We start from the raw sequence: 18,360 nt of genomic DNA on the forward strand, positions 1-18,360 counted from the left end.
GGCTTCTTGTAGTTTCTTAGCACTTCCCACATACTTCTGTGATAGCACTTCCATATATACCAGTTATCCACTCATCCATCTGTTTCCTCTGCCAGATTGACCTCTTCAAGGGCATTTTATTCTTCTCTTTGTAGATTCAGGCCTGGAGAAATGTGTATAGAATATAATGAGGAGCTGATTGTGTTCTGTCCCTGGAGTAGTTAGGAAAGGCTTTGTAGACATGAGAGGGAGTTCTGAATAAGGCCTTGGAAGATGAGTGGGACTGAATTGGAGTGGGGGTAGGGGTGATGGAGGGCGGTTTCAGGAGAGGGCCACCTACAGATAGGGCTGGGGAAAGAAGAGGGATATTTAGAGAAAGTAGGAGGGCCTGAGAGCCAGAGCCTTAGGTTTCTGTTGGACAAGGAGGGAAGTAGGGAGCCTGGAAGGAAGCAGTGAGTCAAACAGTGAGTCAAAAATTAATTGGTTAAGATGTATCAATAAGATCTAGCAGTTTAGGTAAGCATGGGTGAGGGGGCTGTACGTGAGTCAGGATGACCCCTGGGTGCCCACAGTCAGATTGTGATCTGGGGACCTGGTTGCCTGTGGGAAGTTTCAAACACTACTCTGCCTGCTAAGGGTAGGGGTTTGGGGAAGGGAAGTTTTCTACTGAGAATAGTCTCCATAACCTTCTGCAGTCAGTCCTCAGGGAGAGCTGCCCTGGGGGGTTTTGCCATGGTCTGTGCCTGCCCCTAGCCAGGTGGGTGGGGTGGGTGGGGAATGGGGGTTCCTTGCTTTTTGGAGCCAGCAAGGCTGATGCCTAAAGGAACCATTTCTTCCGCCTGACATCAAGAGGGGAGGAGCTGAACAGAGTGGAGAGCTGGGCAGAGACCCAGGGCACCAAGGCCAGCGAAGGGTGGAGAGAACCTGTTTACCATTGTGTACTCACCCAGTCTGGAAGGAGCAAAGCCAGGGAATTCCTTATGGGGAAGGGAGGCAGGACCAGAACTAGCTTGCACTGGGAATTGGGGAGAATGAAGCAAGCCAGACTCTCACCCAGACAGAGAGCCTGGACATTGCCCTAGCCTTAAGTCAGTGGCTGCCAGACCGCAGGAGGGAGCGCCAGGCTGCTGCAGACCATCTTCCTTTTCCACACTGACTCACAGCATGGCCTCGGGCGGATCACTTACTCTATGGGCTATAGGCCTCCATGGCTGTCTGGGAGGAGGTAGTCTCACTGGGTGATCTCACAGTCTTCCCAGCCATTTGCACCCCTCCTCCCTCCAACCCACCCTCTCTTGCTTTCCAGTTTCCTATCATCAGTTATTATGGACCTGGGATAAAAGCTATTTATACTTTCAGTCATTACCACCTCTTAGGTTAATGAACTCCTGAGGTTGTTACCCAGCGTGCAAAGTAGGTCAGCCTTTTGTTTATCCTCACTTTTTCCAGCTCTGGGAGAGGGGAGCTCCCCCACCCTTGTCCCTGGATCTGTCATTGGCTGTGCTCTTTCTGTACGTCCACTTCCCAGTTTTCCACACTTTTTTGTTGCTCATTCCTGCCCTTCTCAACACAGAGGGTAGTGATTCTCTGCTGGGTGCTAAAAAAGAGAGAAGAGAATGTGACAGGCACTGAGGCCTTTAGGTTATATTGAGGCCAGGTGGTGAGACACTTTATATTTATTGGATAATTTAGTGCTTAAGTGGCAGCTTCCATTTCCAGGCTGTGTAACCTTGGGCAGATTACTCAACTGTGCTGAGCTTTAGTTTTCTTGTCTATTAAATGGAGATAATAAAAGCTACTTCCTTGGGGAATTGTGTGCATATGTAGTACTTGGCAGAGCTACTTCATGGCCAGTGCTGGAAATGTGTCCACTCTTACTGCCTCATGTGATCTTTACTGCTGCCCTCTAAGGAGTTGGCATTGCCCCCATATTACAGACAGGGGGAACCTTCTCAGAGGGGAGCAGCCTGCCCACTTTCAGACAGCTATAAAATAAGATCTAGAGTTGGGATCAGAAGCCAGGAATTACAGTCTCTATGTCATTAAGTAAATTACTTAATCTCTCTGGGCGTCAATTGCTTCATGGGTAAAATGGGCATAATTTGCCCTGCTGCATGTGTATGTGTCTGTGTGTGTGGACCAGTCAGATGAGAAAAAGGATATGAAAGTACTAGGTAAGCTGCAAATACCAGTCACCTAATAGCTACCATTTGCTGGCTGCTCACCAGGCTGGGCCCTTACATATATTTATTCCTTGTTGCAGTCCTATGAAATCTGAGGTGTGTATTATGGTCCCACTTAAAGATGAGGAATTTGAGACCAGGAACTTGAGTATTTTGCCCAGGGTCTCCCAGGTGGAGGAGCTGGAATGGAAAACTAGGTTGGTTGGCTTCAAGATACCCTCTCTGTTCACTCTCCCCATTCCCCAGCTGGCCTCCAGTGGTTGAGGTGAGGAGAATCAAATCCTATAGTCTATGACCTTGGGCTTTCTTTTTGGGCTATGTTTCTCTTCAAATGAAGAGGCTTTCTGTTTGGGTTGGAGAGTGAGGCTTGGAAGAGGAGATTAAACTGGGGGTTCCTTGGGGCCAAGATTTGTCTTCCACCATCGGATGAAGGGGGCATGGGCACCATACCTGGCTGACTGCCAGCCAGAAGGGCTGAGGTATGCTTAGGCAGAAGGCAGACAGCTAGAAGGACCAGTAGGGGGAGAGCCAACAGTCCTTGGTCTTATAGCCTGGGGAACTGGCCTTGTTCCTCTGAGCTCTTGCAAACTTCGGCTTCTTGGTTTGGGAGAAGGCCAGGAAACTGGGAGCCTACAGACCATGGGGTCAGGAGAGCATCGCTGCTGCTTTGGGCCATGGTCTGGCATAGCACAGCTAAGTCTAGCTCAGCCTGAGAGCTCAACAGAATCTGGGATCAGTTACCCCCTGGCTGCCCACTTTTGTCTGCTCTTTGCCTTTCTCCCTCAGGAGGGAGTGGCCAGCAAACAGCACATTGCCCAGGCTTGCCGTTTCCTTACTGAGGTAGTGCTTGGGAGCTGTGCCCATCCAGCATATTGGCCTCACTGAGCATTGCTGGGTATAGGCAGGCTGCTCCCTGGGGCAGTCGCAGCATTGGAGATGGGGATGGACTGTCTCCACGGACTTGGGCACCAAAGATAGAGCCCCACAGTGGCATCTGGAGAACGGCTGATTTCCTCACAGTCTTCCCAGGGGAGTCCAAAGCAGCATATGAGTCACTGTGGCAGAGGGGAAGCCCTGGTTCTACCACCTAACTTAGTAGCTTTGTGACTTTTCCCAAGTCATATAACCTCTCTGATTGAGTCAAGTTTCTTATGTGCCAAATAGTAATTAATCTATTAATTAGCGAGGGATCCGCCTCACTGAGCTATTAGTGGCACAGATAAAATTGGTATAGGCTGAAGTGGCTTATAGTCCTGAATGCAATTCATATGAAAGTGATGATACCATGAAGAAAAGCAAGCAGGCACCTGTTAAATACCTATGAGATGCTTGGTGGGAGTTATAAAAGTTCAAGATCAGTCCAGTTAGGGAGGAACAGTGCTAAGCAATATGAGCAAGTTGTAATGAAGTGTTCGTTTCATCTCTTGATTCATTAATGAATTACTGCTGAAATCAGTTTTAGGGGATTGGGACCAGCATTAAAAAAGGACAAAAGAAATAGACTAGAATAATATAAAATTAAAATGAAAATTTCAGAGTGCTTGTAAGAGTAAATTATTTCATAAAATGTATTTCAGTTATACATGTGTGTATGTGTGTGTGTAAAATCTAAGTATAAAATGTATTTCTTATTGTGGATCTCAGTTTTAAAACTTTGAGAAATGGTATTCTAAGTCAAGATAGAGGTCTTCAGGTTGGAGGACAGTTAATGTAATCGGGGCAGGCGTGGAGGCTATGTGGAGGCTGAGGGCTTACCCTGTAGGAACAGAGGAGTATAGTTTAAGGGTCAAGAGCGTGGGCTGTGGAGTCAGGCAAGCCCGAGTTTGACTGCCAGCTCTGTCACTTCCAGCCATATGGCCTTGAGTGAGGCACTTAGCTTTACTAAGTCTTGGATTCTACTTCTGGAAAATAGAGATAATGGTATGGTAGAGTTATTATGAAATAGGAATAGGAAGAAATTCCTAAGTAGTAAGTGCTGTATAAATGGAACTGCTATTGCTGCTGGTATTTGAAGTTGTGGTTTTTATTGTTATATTGGGCTCTGAAGGAGTTGCTGTGACTTGGAGAGGGGAGAAGGGCCTTCCAGGTAAAGATGGATGGTTGAAAAGGGATAAGCACATGTGTGCCTGGTATGAGACTGGTCTGACTGAGATTTGTGCCACCTTAAAAGAGGGTATTGAGAGTATAGATAGATGTTACCAGGAAAATTTTGGCATTGCACGGGGAAGAAAGTTTTAAGAGTAAAAGTTTCAACAATAGGGTGGCTTCACCTGGTGATAATGAGGCCCCATCCCTAGTGGAATCCTAATGCGGGTTGGGCCACTAGAGACTGTTCTCATTGGGCTCTTTTGATTGCAGAGACTCCCTCAGGCCACCTTAAAGAAAGAGGGGTTTTCTGAAGGGTAAGTGAAGCCCTTGAACTGAAGCTCCCTCGATGTGCCATTTGGTACTTTAAACTGGGCATTTGGTCAGCTTCCCTGTCACTAGAAGCTGGCTCATGCTCTTCCTCCACTGTCAGGAGGGAATTGCCTGAGTTAGCATTTACCCCATCATGCTATTTGCAGGGATACCCCTGACTCCATCTTCACCTCATCGCTCCTTTGTGGGCATCCTTTTTGGATCAGTTCACAATTAAGGTCATTCCAATCATCTAGGCAAATTGAGGTCCAGAGAGGGCACAGGGCTTACCTATTGTGGAAGGGATTCCTATACCAGACAGCAGTCTGATCAGATGCCTTTTGAGATCCTGACTGACTAGACTGAAGGATATGTGAAACTTCTGGTTTAAAAAAAAAAAAAAAAAAGGATAGATAGCCTGCAACTTTTCAGGGGGCACATCCTGTACATAAAGAGAAATCTACCTGCAGTTAGAGAGCATGTGATGTGCTGAGTGGTGGGTATAGCCAGACCTCTAGTGTCTTTCTTTTCACCATCTCCAGGTGGCTTAAACTCCTCTGCTATTGGAGGAGAAGCCACTCAAATGACCATATTTCCTCAATTTAAGGTTTTATTTTTTATTTTTTTTTAAAGATTTTATTTATTTATTTGACAGACAGAGATCACAAGTAGGCAGAGAGACAGGCAGAGAGAGAAGAGGAAGCAGGCTCCTGTTGAGCAGAGAGCCCGACTCGGGGCTCGATCCCAGGACCCTCGGATTGTGACCTGAGCTGAAGGCAGAGACTTTAACCCACTGAGCCACCCAGGTGCCCCTCAATTTAAGGTTTTAAAAGTCAAACGGATCTTTCAGTTTATGTATACATTTGAAGTAGTGGTGGTTTTTTTTTTTTTTCCAATTGTTTCTGAGAAGATCTTGCCAATTTAGTGGTATAGGTTAAAATCAGTAGTGTCTTAGAATCCAGGAAATATGGTTGTTTGTTTTGTAACCAATTGAAATTCCGGTCTGAGGTTTGATGTTGGGGCTTTGAAACTGCCAAAGCCATTATCTGACATCATTTAAAGGAACACTGAACTTGAAGGTGTTCCCCTATGTATCTACAGTTGAGAGAATGGGTGTTTCTGAGGCCCTGTAGTCAGATCTTATCAACAAAGACAGACCTGGAGGGTTGAGGTATCAAATGGGCATATATTTAATCACATGGAAATTTACCGGAAGCTGGAACTCTCAGGCAAAAGCCTTGCCCTCTGTGAGCCTCTGTCTTCTCATCTGCTCAGTGGGAGGGTTGGATCAAATATTAGCTACATCCACAACTGCCAAAACTTCCTGTTAACATAGTGCGGCCATCCCGTTTCATTTAGTTAACTAGAATGCTCATCTGACTTGTATAAGCTAGTGGTTTGTAGGCGGGAGTGGGGAGGCAGCATGTCCTGTGATGTCTGGGCCTTTGGTTTCCGTTCCCTGCGTGTGTAGGGGTTGCCTGGAGACATACATCTGTCAGTTTGTAAATGTCTTGATATAAAGGTGTGGTCTCTGGTTTTCTTCTATGGGGGAGGAAAGGAAAGGAGTGTCCTCCTACCCTGATTGTGCCTCTAGGTAGTGAGAGGGTTAGCAGTTTAAGAAGAAGACCTGTATCAGTGTATGGGGGGGGGGGGGAGTTCAGGTTTGCCCCAGGCTGTCATTCCTCCTCAGCTATTCAGCTCCCAGGTTGCTCTCAGGACTGTGCAGTTCCCCAGATAAAGAGTACTAAAGAAGACCTGCCCTTTTGTGTTTTGGAGGCCTCTGCTCTGCCAAGGCCCCTCCCTCTGCTCTTCCAACCAGTAGAAGTCATAGCAGTGCATTTCCTTCCGTCAAAGAGAGAATTAGAGAATCAAGGCCTGGGCCAAGCCCTAGCCCTATCGTGTCCTGTTCCTAAGGACCTCCTCCCAGCTGCCGGAGTGCTTCTGACCCTGCACTCCTTTCTGGGAGGTCAGGCAGGACTGAGTATGGGCTCTTGGCTAGGATCTAACTTGGGTCTGAGTCTGGGTTTTTCCACTGATTTGCTCTCTTTGACTCTGAGCAAGATACCCTCCCAGGGCGTCTTACCTCTCAACGTCCAGTACTTTTTTTAATTGGAAAAAAAGTAAAAGGTTAAAAAAAAGAAAGCCAAGGGACGCCTGGGTGGCTCAGTGGGTTAAAGCCTCTGCCTTTGGCTCAGGTCATGATCCCAGGGTCCTGGGATCGAGCCTCGCATCGGGCTCTCTGCTCCGTGGGGAGCCTGCTTCCTCCTTCTCTCTGCCTGCCTCTCTGCCTACTTGTGATCTCTCTCTGTCAAGTAAATGAATAAAATCTTAAAAAAAAAAAAAAAAGCCAAAAGATCCATAATCCACAACTTTAAAAGTGATTTAAGAAGAGAGCATGTATATGTGGTACAGAAGTATACACATACATTTTTTCCTTACCAATATTGCTCTGTAGACTGAATAAGAAAGCATCTTTAGAATACCCAGTCTACAAACGCTAGTCTCCTGCTCTTTGCCCCTCAGAGTTATGTGAACTCAGGAATTCCTAGGAACTCGCACCTTGGAGGAGGCTCACTCACTTGAAGCACACTCTGGCTAAGCCAGGGATTCTGTCCCAGACTGCCTCAGCTGCTCTGGTGCCTGCCTGCCTGCCTGGGGAGGGCCTCCATGCTCCAGTGTTTTCCCCTGTGGCTCTAGCGGGCATTCAGAGCCCAGCAGAATGCCATCACCATGAGGGCCCAGACTTTGTTCTAATCAAAGGGACATTTCCCCACAGCCTGTCCAGAAGCCCTGGCCCTAGAACAATGCCAGCATAGCTGTGATAGCTGCTCAGTTAGTAGATGTACAAATACAAGTGATATTTGGTGAGGTTTTGAAGCATGTGTAGGATTTTGATAGGTAGAGACAACTTGGAGTCCATTTCAGCAAAAGGACTGGCATGAGCAAGGTTGAGAAGTGGGAGAGAGCCATGGTATAACTGGGGAAACTATGAATAACTAGTTTTGCTGGAGTTCGAAGAAGTGAGCATGTTATTTCTGTACTAGTTTGACCTTTTTTTTTTTTGTCCAATCTAGCTCTACACCTTGTGTGTAGGCCCTCTGAAGAGGCATATTTATCTAGATGGATCCAGGACAGGAATGCTTTGCTTTGGTGCACAGTTGCAGGCACTCAGACCTCTACCCCCAGAGAGGCACGGTGACCCCTATCTCCCTGACATGTTGGGGGAGAGGGCACTTAACCATGTCTCTTTGGCTTATGCCTTCTAGGGAGGGGGCAGCATTCCCTATCGTCTGTGTTAGGATGTTCATGGGTTAGCAGCCCAAAGGGAACACAGGGTTGGAAGACAGAGGCAGGAATGAAGGCCTTAACAAGGCTGGTGGCTGGGGCCTAAGCCAGGGCCTTTGCTTCTTTTGGCACTTCTGACAGGCCCTGCCCTTTGCTCCACAGGCTAGAGGAAGTCCCCCTGGAGGTGCTGAGGCAGAGGGAGTCCAAGTGGCTGGACATGCTCAACAACTGGGACAAATGGATGGCCAAGAAGCACAAAAAGGTGAGGGGCCTGGCCTTGGGCCTTGGGCTGGGAGTTGGCAGCCTGGGGAAGAAAAGGAAGTGGGAGGAACTGTATCAGCTTAAAGGAGCAGGAGCTTCTCCAACTGCCAGTAGCCTTGAGTGTCCCCATCTGCCAGCTCTGAAGAGGGAACAGAAGCTGGCTATAGGGCAGAGACTAGTCTTTACTTGGTGCTCCAAGATGACTTCAGAATCACACAGAACTTTGTCCTGGAGTCAAACTTCAAAACCACTTATAGCCAAAAGCCCTTATTAGCAGCATTCCTCCAACCCTCTTGGGAGAAGTTCTTGCTGCTACCTATCAGGGAGGACTTTATAATACTAATAATAGCTAACATGTTGAACATTTGCAGTGCTGGATACTTGACTTGAGTGATCCTTACAACTCTTCAGTGAGGTTGGTAGCAGTAGAATCCCTATTTTATGGGTGACCACATATCAAGGTTTGAACCCAGGCAGTCTAATTTAGTGCCTGCATACTTCATCACCACCCTCTAGATTAATGTGATGAGTTCCCTCTTGCTTCCTGGCCAAAGGAAAAGAAAATAAAAGGTAACCTCACAGGGGCACCTGGGTGGCTCAGTGGGTTAAGCTTCTGCCTTCGGCTCAGGTCATGGTCTCAGGGTCCTGGGATCGAGCCCCGAATTGGGCTCTTTGCTCAGCGGGGAGCCTGCTTCCCTCTCTCTGTCCACCTCTTTGCCTGCTTGTGATCTCTCTGTGTCAAATAAATAAATAAAATTTTTTTAAAAAAGTAACCTCACAGTTGAATGGTCTTATAAAAATGAAAATACCCAGTGGTCCTCTCCTAGTTGGTCTTTCTTTAGACACTAGCTCTATTGCTCTGTAGGAACTCCTTGCCCACCACAGTGTTGATGCCCTTGGCCACCTGGGCAGGATCCAGTTACTCCCCAGCCTATTGAAGGCCTGTCTAGAATTCATAGCCAGGGTCTCTCTGTACAAGTTCCCAGGGCAGAGAGTGAACCTGCTGTCCCACTATTGTCACCTGCCATGCTGGTCTGGTCCAGACTGGCACAGCTGGCTGCAGGGCCTAGCAGAAAGCTCAGGACTGAAGGTCAGATGTGGGCTTTGGCCCAGCCCCACTACCTTCCCCTCTTCGTGCCTGTGACTAGCTGTGCAACTTTGTGTGTCACTTCACCCTCTGAGCCTCAGGTTACCTGGTTGAGTGATAATGACAGTCATGTTGGGAGGCTCCCATGAGCTGGTGACTTTAAGGTCCTATACCTATGGAGGGGAGGCACACCTAGACCTCAGCTCTTTCTTGCTATTCTACATAGGCTCTGTAGCATTCATTTTGTACTCATTAAACATTTTTCCTAAGAAAAATTTTTTTAAAGATAATTGTTCTCATCTGCTTCCTGCATGACTCTGGGGTCTATTTTCCTGCCTCTTTACCCCTCAGGCCCTCACCTTGAGCTTCAGCTCCCTCTCCACCCTCTGTTGTGACTAGTGGCTGGCAGGGACAGTGGATCCTTCATGCCCCAGCCTCCCTTGCAAATGGGGATTCCAGAGGGAAGCCTTGGGGATCTCCTTTCAGCAGAGCAGGCAGCACTACTTCCTCTTTCCTTTTGCTTCCCTGGAACTGTGGTTAGAGGCCAAGTGCTCCCCCTACCCAGTAGGGGCCACCACAGGAGACTGTACCCTGTCCTACCGAGAGGCCCTAGCCCTCTGCTCTCCATTCTTGCTACCTCAGCTATGGTCACCCTAGGAGCTTTTCCTGCCTGCCTTAACAGGCTTAGGCTCTCCCCGTGGTCAGGAAGTCATGGCACAGGAGGGACAAATCCTGCTTCAGGAAGTGGGTCCAGACCCAACACTTCTAGACTTATCCTGAGTCCCCAGGAGGGAACTTTATGGAGGAAAGGTTCTGGCTGGAATGCTATCTTTGAAGCCCTGTAGAGCTCTGCTTAAACAGTGGCCAAGGCCTCCCAGAGTTCAGCAGGCAGGGTGTGGCCTCACTCAGCTGTCAATCAGAGAATGATAATCCTTTGTGCTTTCTGTTTGCTGAAAACTTTCTCTGGCTTTATCTTTTCTGATCCCCACCATTGCCTCCTCTCTAAGGCAGGCAGGTGGCGCTTGCCATTCCTGTACTAAGGAGGATTCCAGAGGCCAGAGTGGGAAAAGCTGGCTGTACTCCTGGTTCTTCATCCCCGCCTCCCCGGCCCCGGCCTCTGTGAAGGCAGGGCCTCTTTGAGAACCTTAAACGACTGAAGGTATTCCTGGGCTCCCTTGGGGCAGGCCAACTATGACAGGGGACTGTGATGATGTGGGGGTCTGGCTCAGGTCAGGCTAAACTTGGCCCTGAAGAAAGCCTAAAGGACCTATGGCTCTAGGTCATACTATATCCCTTTACCAGAGTCTTCTCAGACCAACTGGCCTCCTTAAGGAAACCCTTATTCCACAGCAGCAGGAAACTATTCCCAGAGTCTGGGGCAGTTCTCTTCCACTCCCTTTCTAGCCCCCTCCTCGTCCTACCTCCTCACCCCCTTGAGTGAGGGGCAGTCCAGAAGCTTGAGCTTAGCTCCTATGACCAGCCACTCTGCTCTTCCCCCACTCCCTCCAGACTGTCTGCCTATCTCCTTCCTGGTTCTTGACACTCTCTGACCCTTGGAAAGTTTTCTCTTGTTTGTGCTGGTCATCAGGAAGGCTAGGCCTTCTGTGCTCCTCTGAGAGATTCCAATGGGACTGTTTGAGGGGGTTTCCAGGTGAGGGGAAGTTAGGTGTGAGCCGGAGCCCCTGGGGCTTCTGTGTCAGGCATTTTCCTGGGATGGAGGGGTGGAGAGGAAGGCGTTTATTGAACACAGACTGTGTGTCAGGCTCCCTGCTAGGCATTTTCCCACCTTTCTAATAGGATCCTAGGCATTGCCATTCTGTTCTTAACTATTTATGCAAATTGATTGGCTCAAGGTCAGCACATGCATTTGCTCTTCCCACTGCCCTTAGCTCCCATCTTCATCCCAGGCCAGGCTGCTTAGTGCAGGGACTGAAGGGACTGTCATTGATTGGCCAGTACCCCTACCTCCATCCTATAGGAGTGTTGCCTCTGCTTTTGCCCTCACCCTCCTTGACCATTGGCCTTGAGGTCAAGGAGGACGATCAAGGCAGCTGCCTCAGTCTCATTCTGTCCCAAAGCCCAGGTGGAGCTCACCTCTCGTCTAGCTCTGAGAGTCCAGTGGAGTGCAAAGTGTATGGGGCTGGATCCCTCTAGCCTGTGTGGTATAGGAGGTCACGGGTTCCTGATGGTGTGATCTAACATTTTTCCACTCTATGTTTCAGTTTTCCCATATGTAAAAGACATGATGATTTTCCAGATTGGATTTTGATGGTAGAAGCCTTTTTTTTTTAAAGACAGCAAGGATAAGAATTGAGCCCTAAGCTCTAGGTCATGAGCTACCTCAAACACTTTCTTCTTCTTCTCTCCCAGTCTGTGAGTGGTAGGAAAGACCTGTGCCATTGTAGCAAGAGTTGGAATCAGGACTCACAGCCAGTCCAGCACAGTCCCTGTGCTGGTGACTGTGGGAGCTCAGGATCAAGGAGAGCAGAAGAGAGGATTCATGACCAAAACAAAGAGGGAGCCATTCTGATCAGCTCCCATCTTCCTTCTGAGTTCTGCTGAGTTCTCTCCCCTCTAGGTGGGTTGTATCTTGCCACATGGCTATTTAAACAAGCACCCCCATAGAAATGCCTAGGCCATGTCTCTGGGTCAGGGTCATCTCAAAAGCTACCCACCCTGCAACTACAGCTGTGCCCCACACCATGCAGATCTCTCCCTAGTGATGTCCCATGGGGCTTCTCCAGCTTGGAGGAACATTTTGCTTCATTTCTATTTTGATTCAGAAAATGGTCATAGGGATTCAGAATTATGTAGTAGACCTCAGGAATATCTGTTTCATCACTGGGTCAGGGGACAGGGAGACTGACAACACCTGGTAGCAGCATATCTAATTATAGTCATTATTCGCCTTGCCCCCTGGTATCCTGGGCTCTGCATTGTAGCAGTAGTAGCAAAAGGAGGGAAGTCCTTTTTTCTCCCCCCTTTTCTTTTCCCGGTGTGCTAATTGAAGGCCCACCAAACACCAAGAGAAGAGTGGGGCTGGCACACAGCCTCTGGAGGTGTTGCCTTAGTGGATGTATGAGCACAGTCTTTTTTTTTTTTTTAACTTTTAGATCCGTCTCCGGTGCCAGAAGGGCATCCCACCTTCTCTGCGGGGCCGTGCTTGGCAGTACCTGTCAGGAGGCAAGGTGAAGCTACAGCAGAACCCTGGAAAGTTTGATGTGAGTAGCCCTTCTTTCATCTTACCCTCCCTCCCGCATCTCTTGAAGTCCTTCACGTGGCAGCAATCCTCCAGGTACTTACTTAGACCTCAGCAGTATGAGCTGATTAGTGAGCCCACCCGTCAAATACTCCACTGACCAGGCCTGTCCAACCTGTAACTCCTGGGGGCTCTGCCCATCTGAAGCTCCAGCGCTGAACAGGCTTTAGTGGGTTGGACCGATTTTCCATCCTCCATTCCATCTCTTTCTCTTGTCAACCACCCAGTTTTGTTTTCTTGGGCTCAGCAGACTACCTCCAAGCTCTTGGTCATCAGGAGGGGACCCTCAGACCACTCCCCTGACTGCCTTGGGCTCTCTGCTCTGAGCCTTTGAAGGACTGCCCTCAGGGTCATAGAACCCTCAGTAACTCTTGGCCTCCCATCCTCAACTCTTTTCTCCTGCCTCATCCAAGCTGGCCAGACATAGTTCACCCATGCTGCTAGTGAGGTTTTCAGGCTTAGGGGTGGATGAGTCAAACCGGTATCCTTTGGGATTAGAAACCAATCAGTGACCAGAGAGGATATCCTCTGCAGGCATGTCTTTCCCTCTCTGCCCATTGCCCTTTGCCCCATGGCTGCCGGAGTAAGAATACCCCTCCATTCATGGGACTTCTTAGAGCCTACCTGGGCTGGGCAGCAGTTCCAGCATGTACCCCTGTGAGAGGCACTTGGCTCCCCTGGGGTTGCCCCTGCTTACCCACCAGACCTGGCCCCAGGCATCAGGGTTTCTCATAAGCTCTTAGGACTGGTGAGCGGCAGTGAGACAGAGCTGCCAGCTACCAGCTCTCTGTTGACATAGTTCATGCTTTGGCAAACACTCCTGTTTTGCCAAACCTGTTCCCTGAGAAGAGTGGGCGGGGCAGGGAAGCCCGAGTTTCTGCTGTTGACCTGAAGAGTGTGAGAGTCATTTGCTAGCAGCATTTGGCCGTGGGGCTGCAGGGTTTGGTGGAGTGTGGTTGGAAGCAGCTCTGGGAATCAGGGTGATTGGACTGTCCCACAGAGCAGCAATATCAGACCTCTTGACTCCAGTCTCTTCTTCCATCTCTTTCATTCCAGGAGGCTGCATCCTGGGTGGAGGGAGAGGTTCGGTTGGGAACCTCTCCCCAAATCTGTGGGAGCCAAGAGCTTTGTCAGCCTGGCCAGACTCCTGGTTCCATAGTTAGCAAATGTGAGCACATCCCATAGTAGCAGGGCACAGAGCTGTGTGTGCATTTTGTGTGTGGGGAGTAATGTATCTGCAGAGAAACCAGCCACCTTTGTGAAATCATGAGGGTTTCTTGTAGGAGAAGGTAGATTTGCCAAGAAAGGGCTTCTGGATCCTCTGAAGCCAAGTGGTGGGTCCCCAAGGCAGTCCTGGGGGCTGGAGCAATGGTTTTCGAGCACACCTAGAAGGACTTTGCCTGTGGATGACATGGAGGAAGTGAGCAAGGATGAGAAGCTCCCTCTGGCTGCTGTGGACATGACAGTGTCCCCACACCCACAGTGTGGGTACAGTAACAGGCTGTTGGCAGCAGTACCTATTCCTGAATTCCCCGGAAGTCCCCCAGTCTTGGCTGTCAAGGAAGGTTCTGCAGCCTCTTATGGCTCATGGCTCTGTCTTCTCCCATCCTTGCTACTTCTTCCTCCCTCATTGGGCAGGGCAAGACCTCTGTCCTTTTCTTACCTGGTTTTCTTCTTGGCTTCACCTCATGATGGTGTGAGTGCCTTCAGGCTCTCTTGGAGGCTTCAGTATCTGCATCAGCTGCCAGCGGCCCACACCTGCTTTTGATCCCCAGAGCGTTTACTTGCCACAGGCCCTTTGCTATACCTCTTCCTTTCTCAGCCACCCATATATCATTAAGTGCCTTGGGCTGCTGAGGTACCAGGTGAGCACATCCTAGGAACTGACTTCTTGGGTACTCAGGTCCCTTACCAGAGCCCTCTGGAGAATTTGTGGGGTCTTCCTCCCCTTTCTGACAAAAACAATCCTGCATTGTACTCAGACAGTATCCAGCCCTCGGTTTGACTTGGGAGATTCATAGGCTACACACAAGCCCCATTTTGAGAATATGTGGGGCTCTAGAGGTTGTACACCCACTTCTTCAGCTGTGTGCCTGATCAAAAGCCCTCTAAAGGCACCTGGTCCTTTTCTCCAACCTCCAGCCTTGAACAGTCTTATCAGATTTTTAGTCCAATACTTACTCTCTTGTGTCAAGTTACTTGACATCTTTAGTTGAATGTTGGGACACACCTACTGAGGGGACACAAGATATAAAGTGGCTTTTATGAAGACACCTGCCAGTCAAGGCCAGGGCCTGGGTCTGTACCCATGGGTGTATTTGCTGAGAATCTGGCTGTCATCCCAGGGGCCTTCCCTAATACTGCATGAGTCCTGCAGGCAACGTGTACATGGTCTGCTTCCCTGTTCAGCCCTCTGGGTTTCCTTTTTATTGATATTTTCTTTCTATTTTTATGATTTTTTTTTAAAGATTTATTTGTTGATTTTAGAGAGAGAGTGAGAGAGACCACAAGTATGTATGAGTGGAGGGAGAGGCAGAGGAGAAGGAGACAAGCAGACTCCCCGCTGAGCAGGGAAACTGATGTGGGGCTTGATCCCAGGACCCTGAGATCATGACCTGAGCCAAAATCAAGAGTCAGATGCTTAACCAACTGAGCCACCCAAACACCCCGATTTTTCCTTTCTATTTTTAAGTTGGGGTATTTACAGAGAGTGAAATGCATAGACCTTAAGTGTGCAGTTCAGTGAATTCTGACAAATAATACATATTCACATAACAACAAGCAAATCATGATACAGAACATTTCAAAAGATGGGGAAATGATTTTTCTTTGTGTAATGCTTTGTTTTTAAATGGTATTCATGTTAAAATGTTCACAGAAGTTTGAAGAAGAGAGTAAAACTTTGTCAAAACCCCAGTACCCAGAGATGGCTCTGAGTTTAATGTTTGACAAATGTCACATCCTTCCAGATAGCACTCATGCAGATCCCTCTCCTTCTCTCTCTTTCATACACACACGCACACACGCACACTCCTTCCTGAATAGGTGATGCCACTTGCACAGGGAGACAGAAAGCAGAGGAACTGGGATCAATGGCTCTGAGTCAGCCTGGCTTCCAGGCCCAGCACCACCACTTTTCTAATCATGAGGACTTGGACAAGTGACTTTTCTTTGATCCTCAGTTTCCTCATCTGTGAACAGTGTAATGATAGGGCTTTTCTATGAGGTTGAGAAGAGTCAGTGAGGCCTGTGGGTGGCTCAGGGAAGTGCCAAAAGTGGTAGCTATTGCTTTGATAGTAGCCTTCCAGCTTAAGGACCTAAGATGTTTGAGTGAGTCCTGAATAAATTGCCTGGAGGTTATTTCCAGCTACAGCTATGACAGACATTCTTGAGCTTCCTGACTTGTCTTCAGGAAGGCCTAGTTCATGATGGGATTGGGTGGGCATTGCCCCTGGCAGAGGGTTCCTCCAATACCTGGGACAGTTGTATCTTCCCAGCAGCCATCACTGACTCCTCTAATACATGCTCTTGATCTTGCTTCTAGGAGCTGGACATGTCCCCTGGGGACCCCAAGTGGCTGGACGTGATTGAACGTGATCTGCACCGACAGTTCCCTTTCCATGAGATGTTTGTGTCCCGGGGAGGCCATGGGTAAGCAGACTGGATCTTAGGGGCTGGAGGTGGTTCTGGGCCCTGTTCCTCAGGGCACAGAGGAAGTAAAATGAGTTTGGGTGTATCTCAGGGGCCCAGAAGCTGGGAGCCCCAGACTCCACTGTTATTTCCTTTGGTTTGAATCAGATGGGTCTCTCCTTAGCTCCTTCTCTTACCTTTAGGGCAACTTTCATTTATGCCCAAAGTGCTAGAGCTTGCCTGGTCTTCTTTTGGAAACAGGTTTTGGTGAGGAGAAAGAGTGTTAGAGATAACTGGGTAGGCAGAGGGTATGTAGAAGGGGAAGGATAGGCAGCCAGAGGACGAAGACAGATACCCGGAACAAAGCTGTCTGGCTAAGGAGACATAGCTGCTGAATGAGAGGCCCGCACTTCCAGACCTGACACACCCTTACCTTGTATCTGGCATCCTGCCTGGTTCTGCCTCCACTTTCTCTGCTGCTCTGCCTCTGCTCTCACCTGTCATATGGGGTGGGGCAGGGCTGGGGAGGTGCCCTCCCTGTCTCCTCCTCTGGTCCTGTGAGAGTCTGTGTGCTGTAGTGGGAGACTGACCCCTTGCTGACTACAGTCAGGTTCCCGGGGAGGTCAAGTTCTGAAACAAGTCTGACCTGGTAGGGGCGGCAGAGTTATACCTATCTTTCCTGCCCACTTGGCCCTTCTACAGCCAGCAGGACCTTTTCCGTGTGCTGAAGGCCTATACCCTTTACCGACCCGAGGAGGGATACTGCCAGGCCCAGGCGCCCATTGCCGCTGTTCTACTCATGCACATGCCTGCTGAGGTACCACCAGGCCCTGGACGGGTGAGTGGGTGGGCAGGGAATACCCAGCAGCAAGGCCTCATGCCTCTCTTGCCCACAGCAAGCCTTCTGGTGCCTGGTGCAGATCTGTGAGAAGTACCTGCCTGGCTACTACAGTGAGAAACTGGTAAGTGTTTCCTGGGTCCAGACCAGGCCTGGAACCTGACCTCTGTGGCCTCTCCAGACCTTCTCTCCACAGCCACTGTTGCCCTAGCTTAAAATCTTCCCAGACTTCTGTTGCTTTCAAGGCTGAAGACCCAAGGCCTTTCAAGGTCAGGTCTTCTAGGCTCCAGAGTTACTGGTTCCACCCCGGCCTCTATCTCTGCTTCTAGCTGTCTGGCTGGTTTTCAGGGTCTCAGTTCCTCCAGAGCACCAAGTTCCTCCCTGCCTCAGCCTTGGCATAGGTTTAAACCTCTACTCCCTTCATTCCTGTAATAACCCCTCCTTCAGCTTTAAGCCCTCAGGGAGCTTTTTGTGACCCTGCAGGTGGGACCTCTGGCACATGCTGATCCAGCATTCCTGGTTCTGCCATACTCTGGGCACTTAGCCACCTCCCTCACCAATGCCTATCCTGCCCCCAGTCTCTTTGCTCCTGTGATTCATCTGTCTGCCCCTTTCCACTACATGCTCTGTGAGGTGGACCAGCTAGGTCTGTTTTGCTCTTCAGTGTATCCCAGCCCCAACACAAGGTTGGCTCCCGGCAGGCAGTTGCTGCCTGAGGGATGAATGAATGCCTGCCTGGTACTGGGAACCAGAGCGTAGTCTGGCCTGCCTGCTTCTAGCCTACAGTCCTGGCCCCATAGCTTCACTGTGTCCCCCAGGAGGCAATCCAACTGGATGGGGAGATCCTCTTCTCACTGCTGCAGAAGGTGTCACCTGTGGCCCACAAACACCTCAGCCGGCAGAAGATCGACCCGCTGCTATACATGACAGAGTGGTTCATGTGTGCCTTTGCCCGCACCTTGCCCTGGAGCTCTGTGCTGCGCGTCTGGGATATGTTCTTCTGTGAAGGTACTGGGTTAGGCTTGTGGGGGACCCCCCTCCCTCTAACCCAGCCCACAGGGAGCCTCTATTTTCAGAGAAATTCCTTACAGGCCCTTTTACCATCCCCCCATGCAGGAGTCAAGATCATCTTCCGGGTGGGGCTGGTGCTGCTGAAACATGCGTTGGGCTCCCCAGAAAAGCTCAAAGCCTGTCAGGGCCAGTACGAGACTATCGAGCAACTGCGGAGCCTCAGCCCCAAGATCATGCAGGAGGCCTTCCTGGTCCAGGAGGTGCGGCCTACACCCTCCCATCACCCTGGGTGGGAGTGGGAGATGTGGGGCCCTTTAGAAGCAGCCTTGTAACTTTGGCCGAAGGTGGGTTATTTGTGCCAGGCCTGGTGCTCAGCAGCTCAGGATGGTGTGGGTAGACCTTCTCCCTGTCTTAGTGAGAAGACAGGGGC

General features: G+C 49.6%; 1 protein-coding gene across 2 annotated transcripts in view; it reads left to right on the plus strand.

Annotated features, from left to right (window-relative positions):
- TBC1D10A (TBC1 domain family member 10A) overlaps positions 1-18,360 on the plus strand; it is a 31,208-nt gene that overhangs the window by 11,599 nt on the left and 1,249 nt on the right. For both annotated transcript variants that reach the window (XM_032309312.1, XM_032309313.1), the window contains 7 exons: positions 8,007-8,106; positions 12,306-12,413; positions 15,996-16,102; positions 16,784-16,898; positions 16,978-17,043; positions 17,738-17,927; positions 18,036-18,190. In XM_032309312.1, coding sequence (XP_032165203.1) covers positions 8,007-8,106; positions 12,306-12,413; positions 15,996-16,102; positions 16,784-16,898; positions 16,978-17,043; positions 17,738-17,927; positions 18,036-18,190 — 841 coding nt within the window. The remainder of the gene's footprint in view (positions 1-8,006; positions 8,107-12,305; positions 12,414-15,995; positions 16,103-16,783; positions 16,899-16,977; positions 17,044-17,737; positions 17,928-18,035; positions 18,191-18,360) is intronic.

This window comes from Mustela erminea, chromosome 13 (genome assembly GCF_009829155.1).
Source record: "Mustela erminea isolate mMusErm1 chromosome 13, mMusErm1.Pri, whole genome shotgun sequence".
NCBI lineage: Eukaryota > Metazoa > Chordata > Mammalia > Carnivora > Mustelidae > Mustela > Mustela erminea.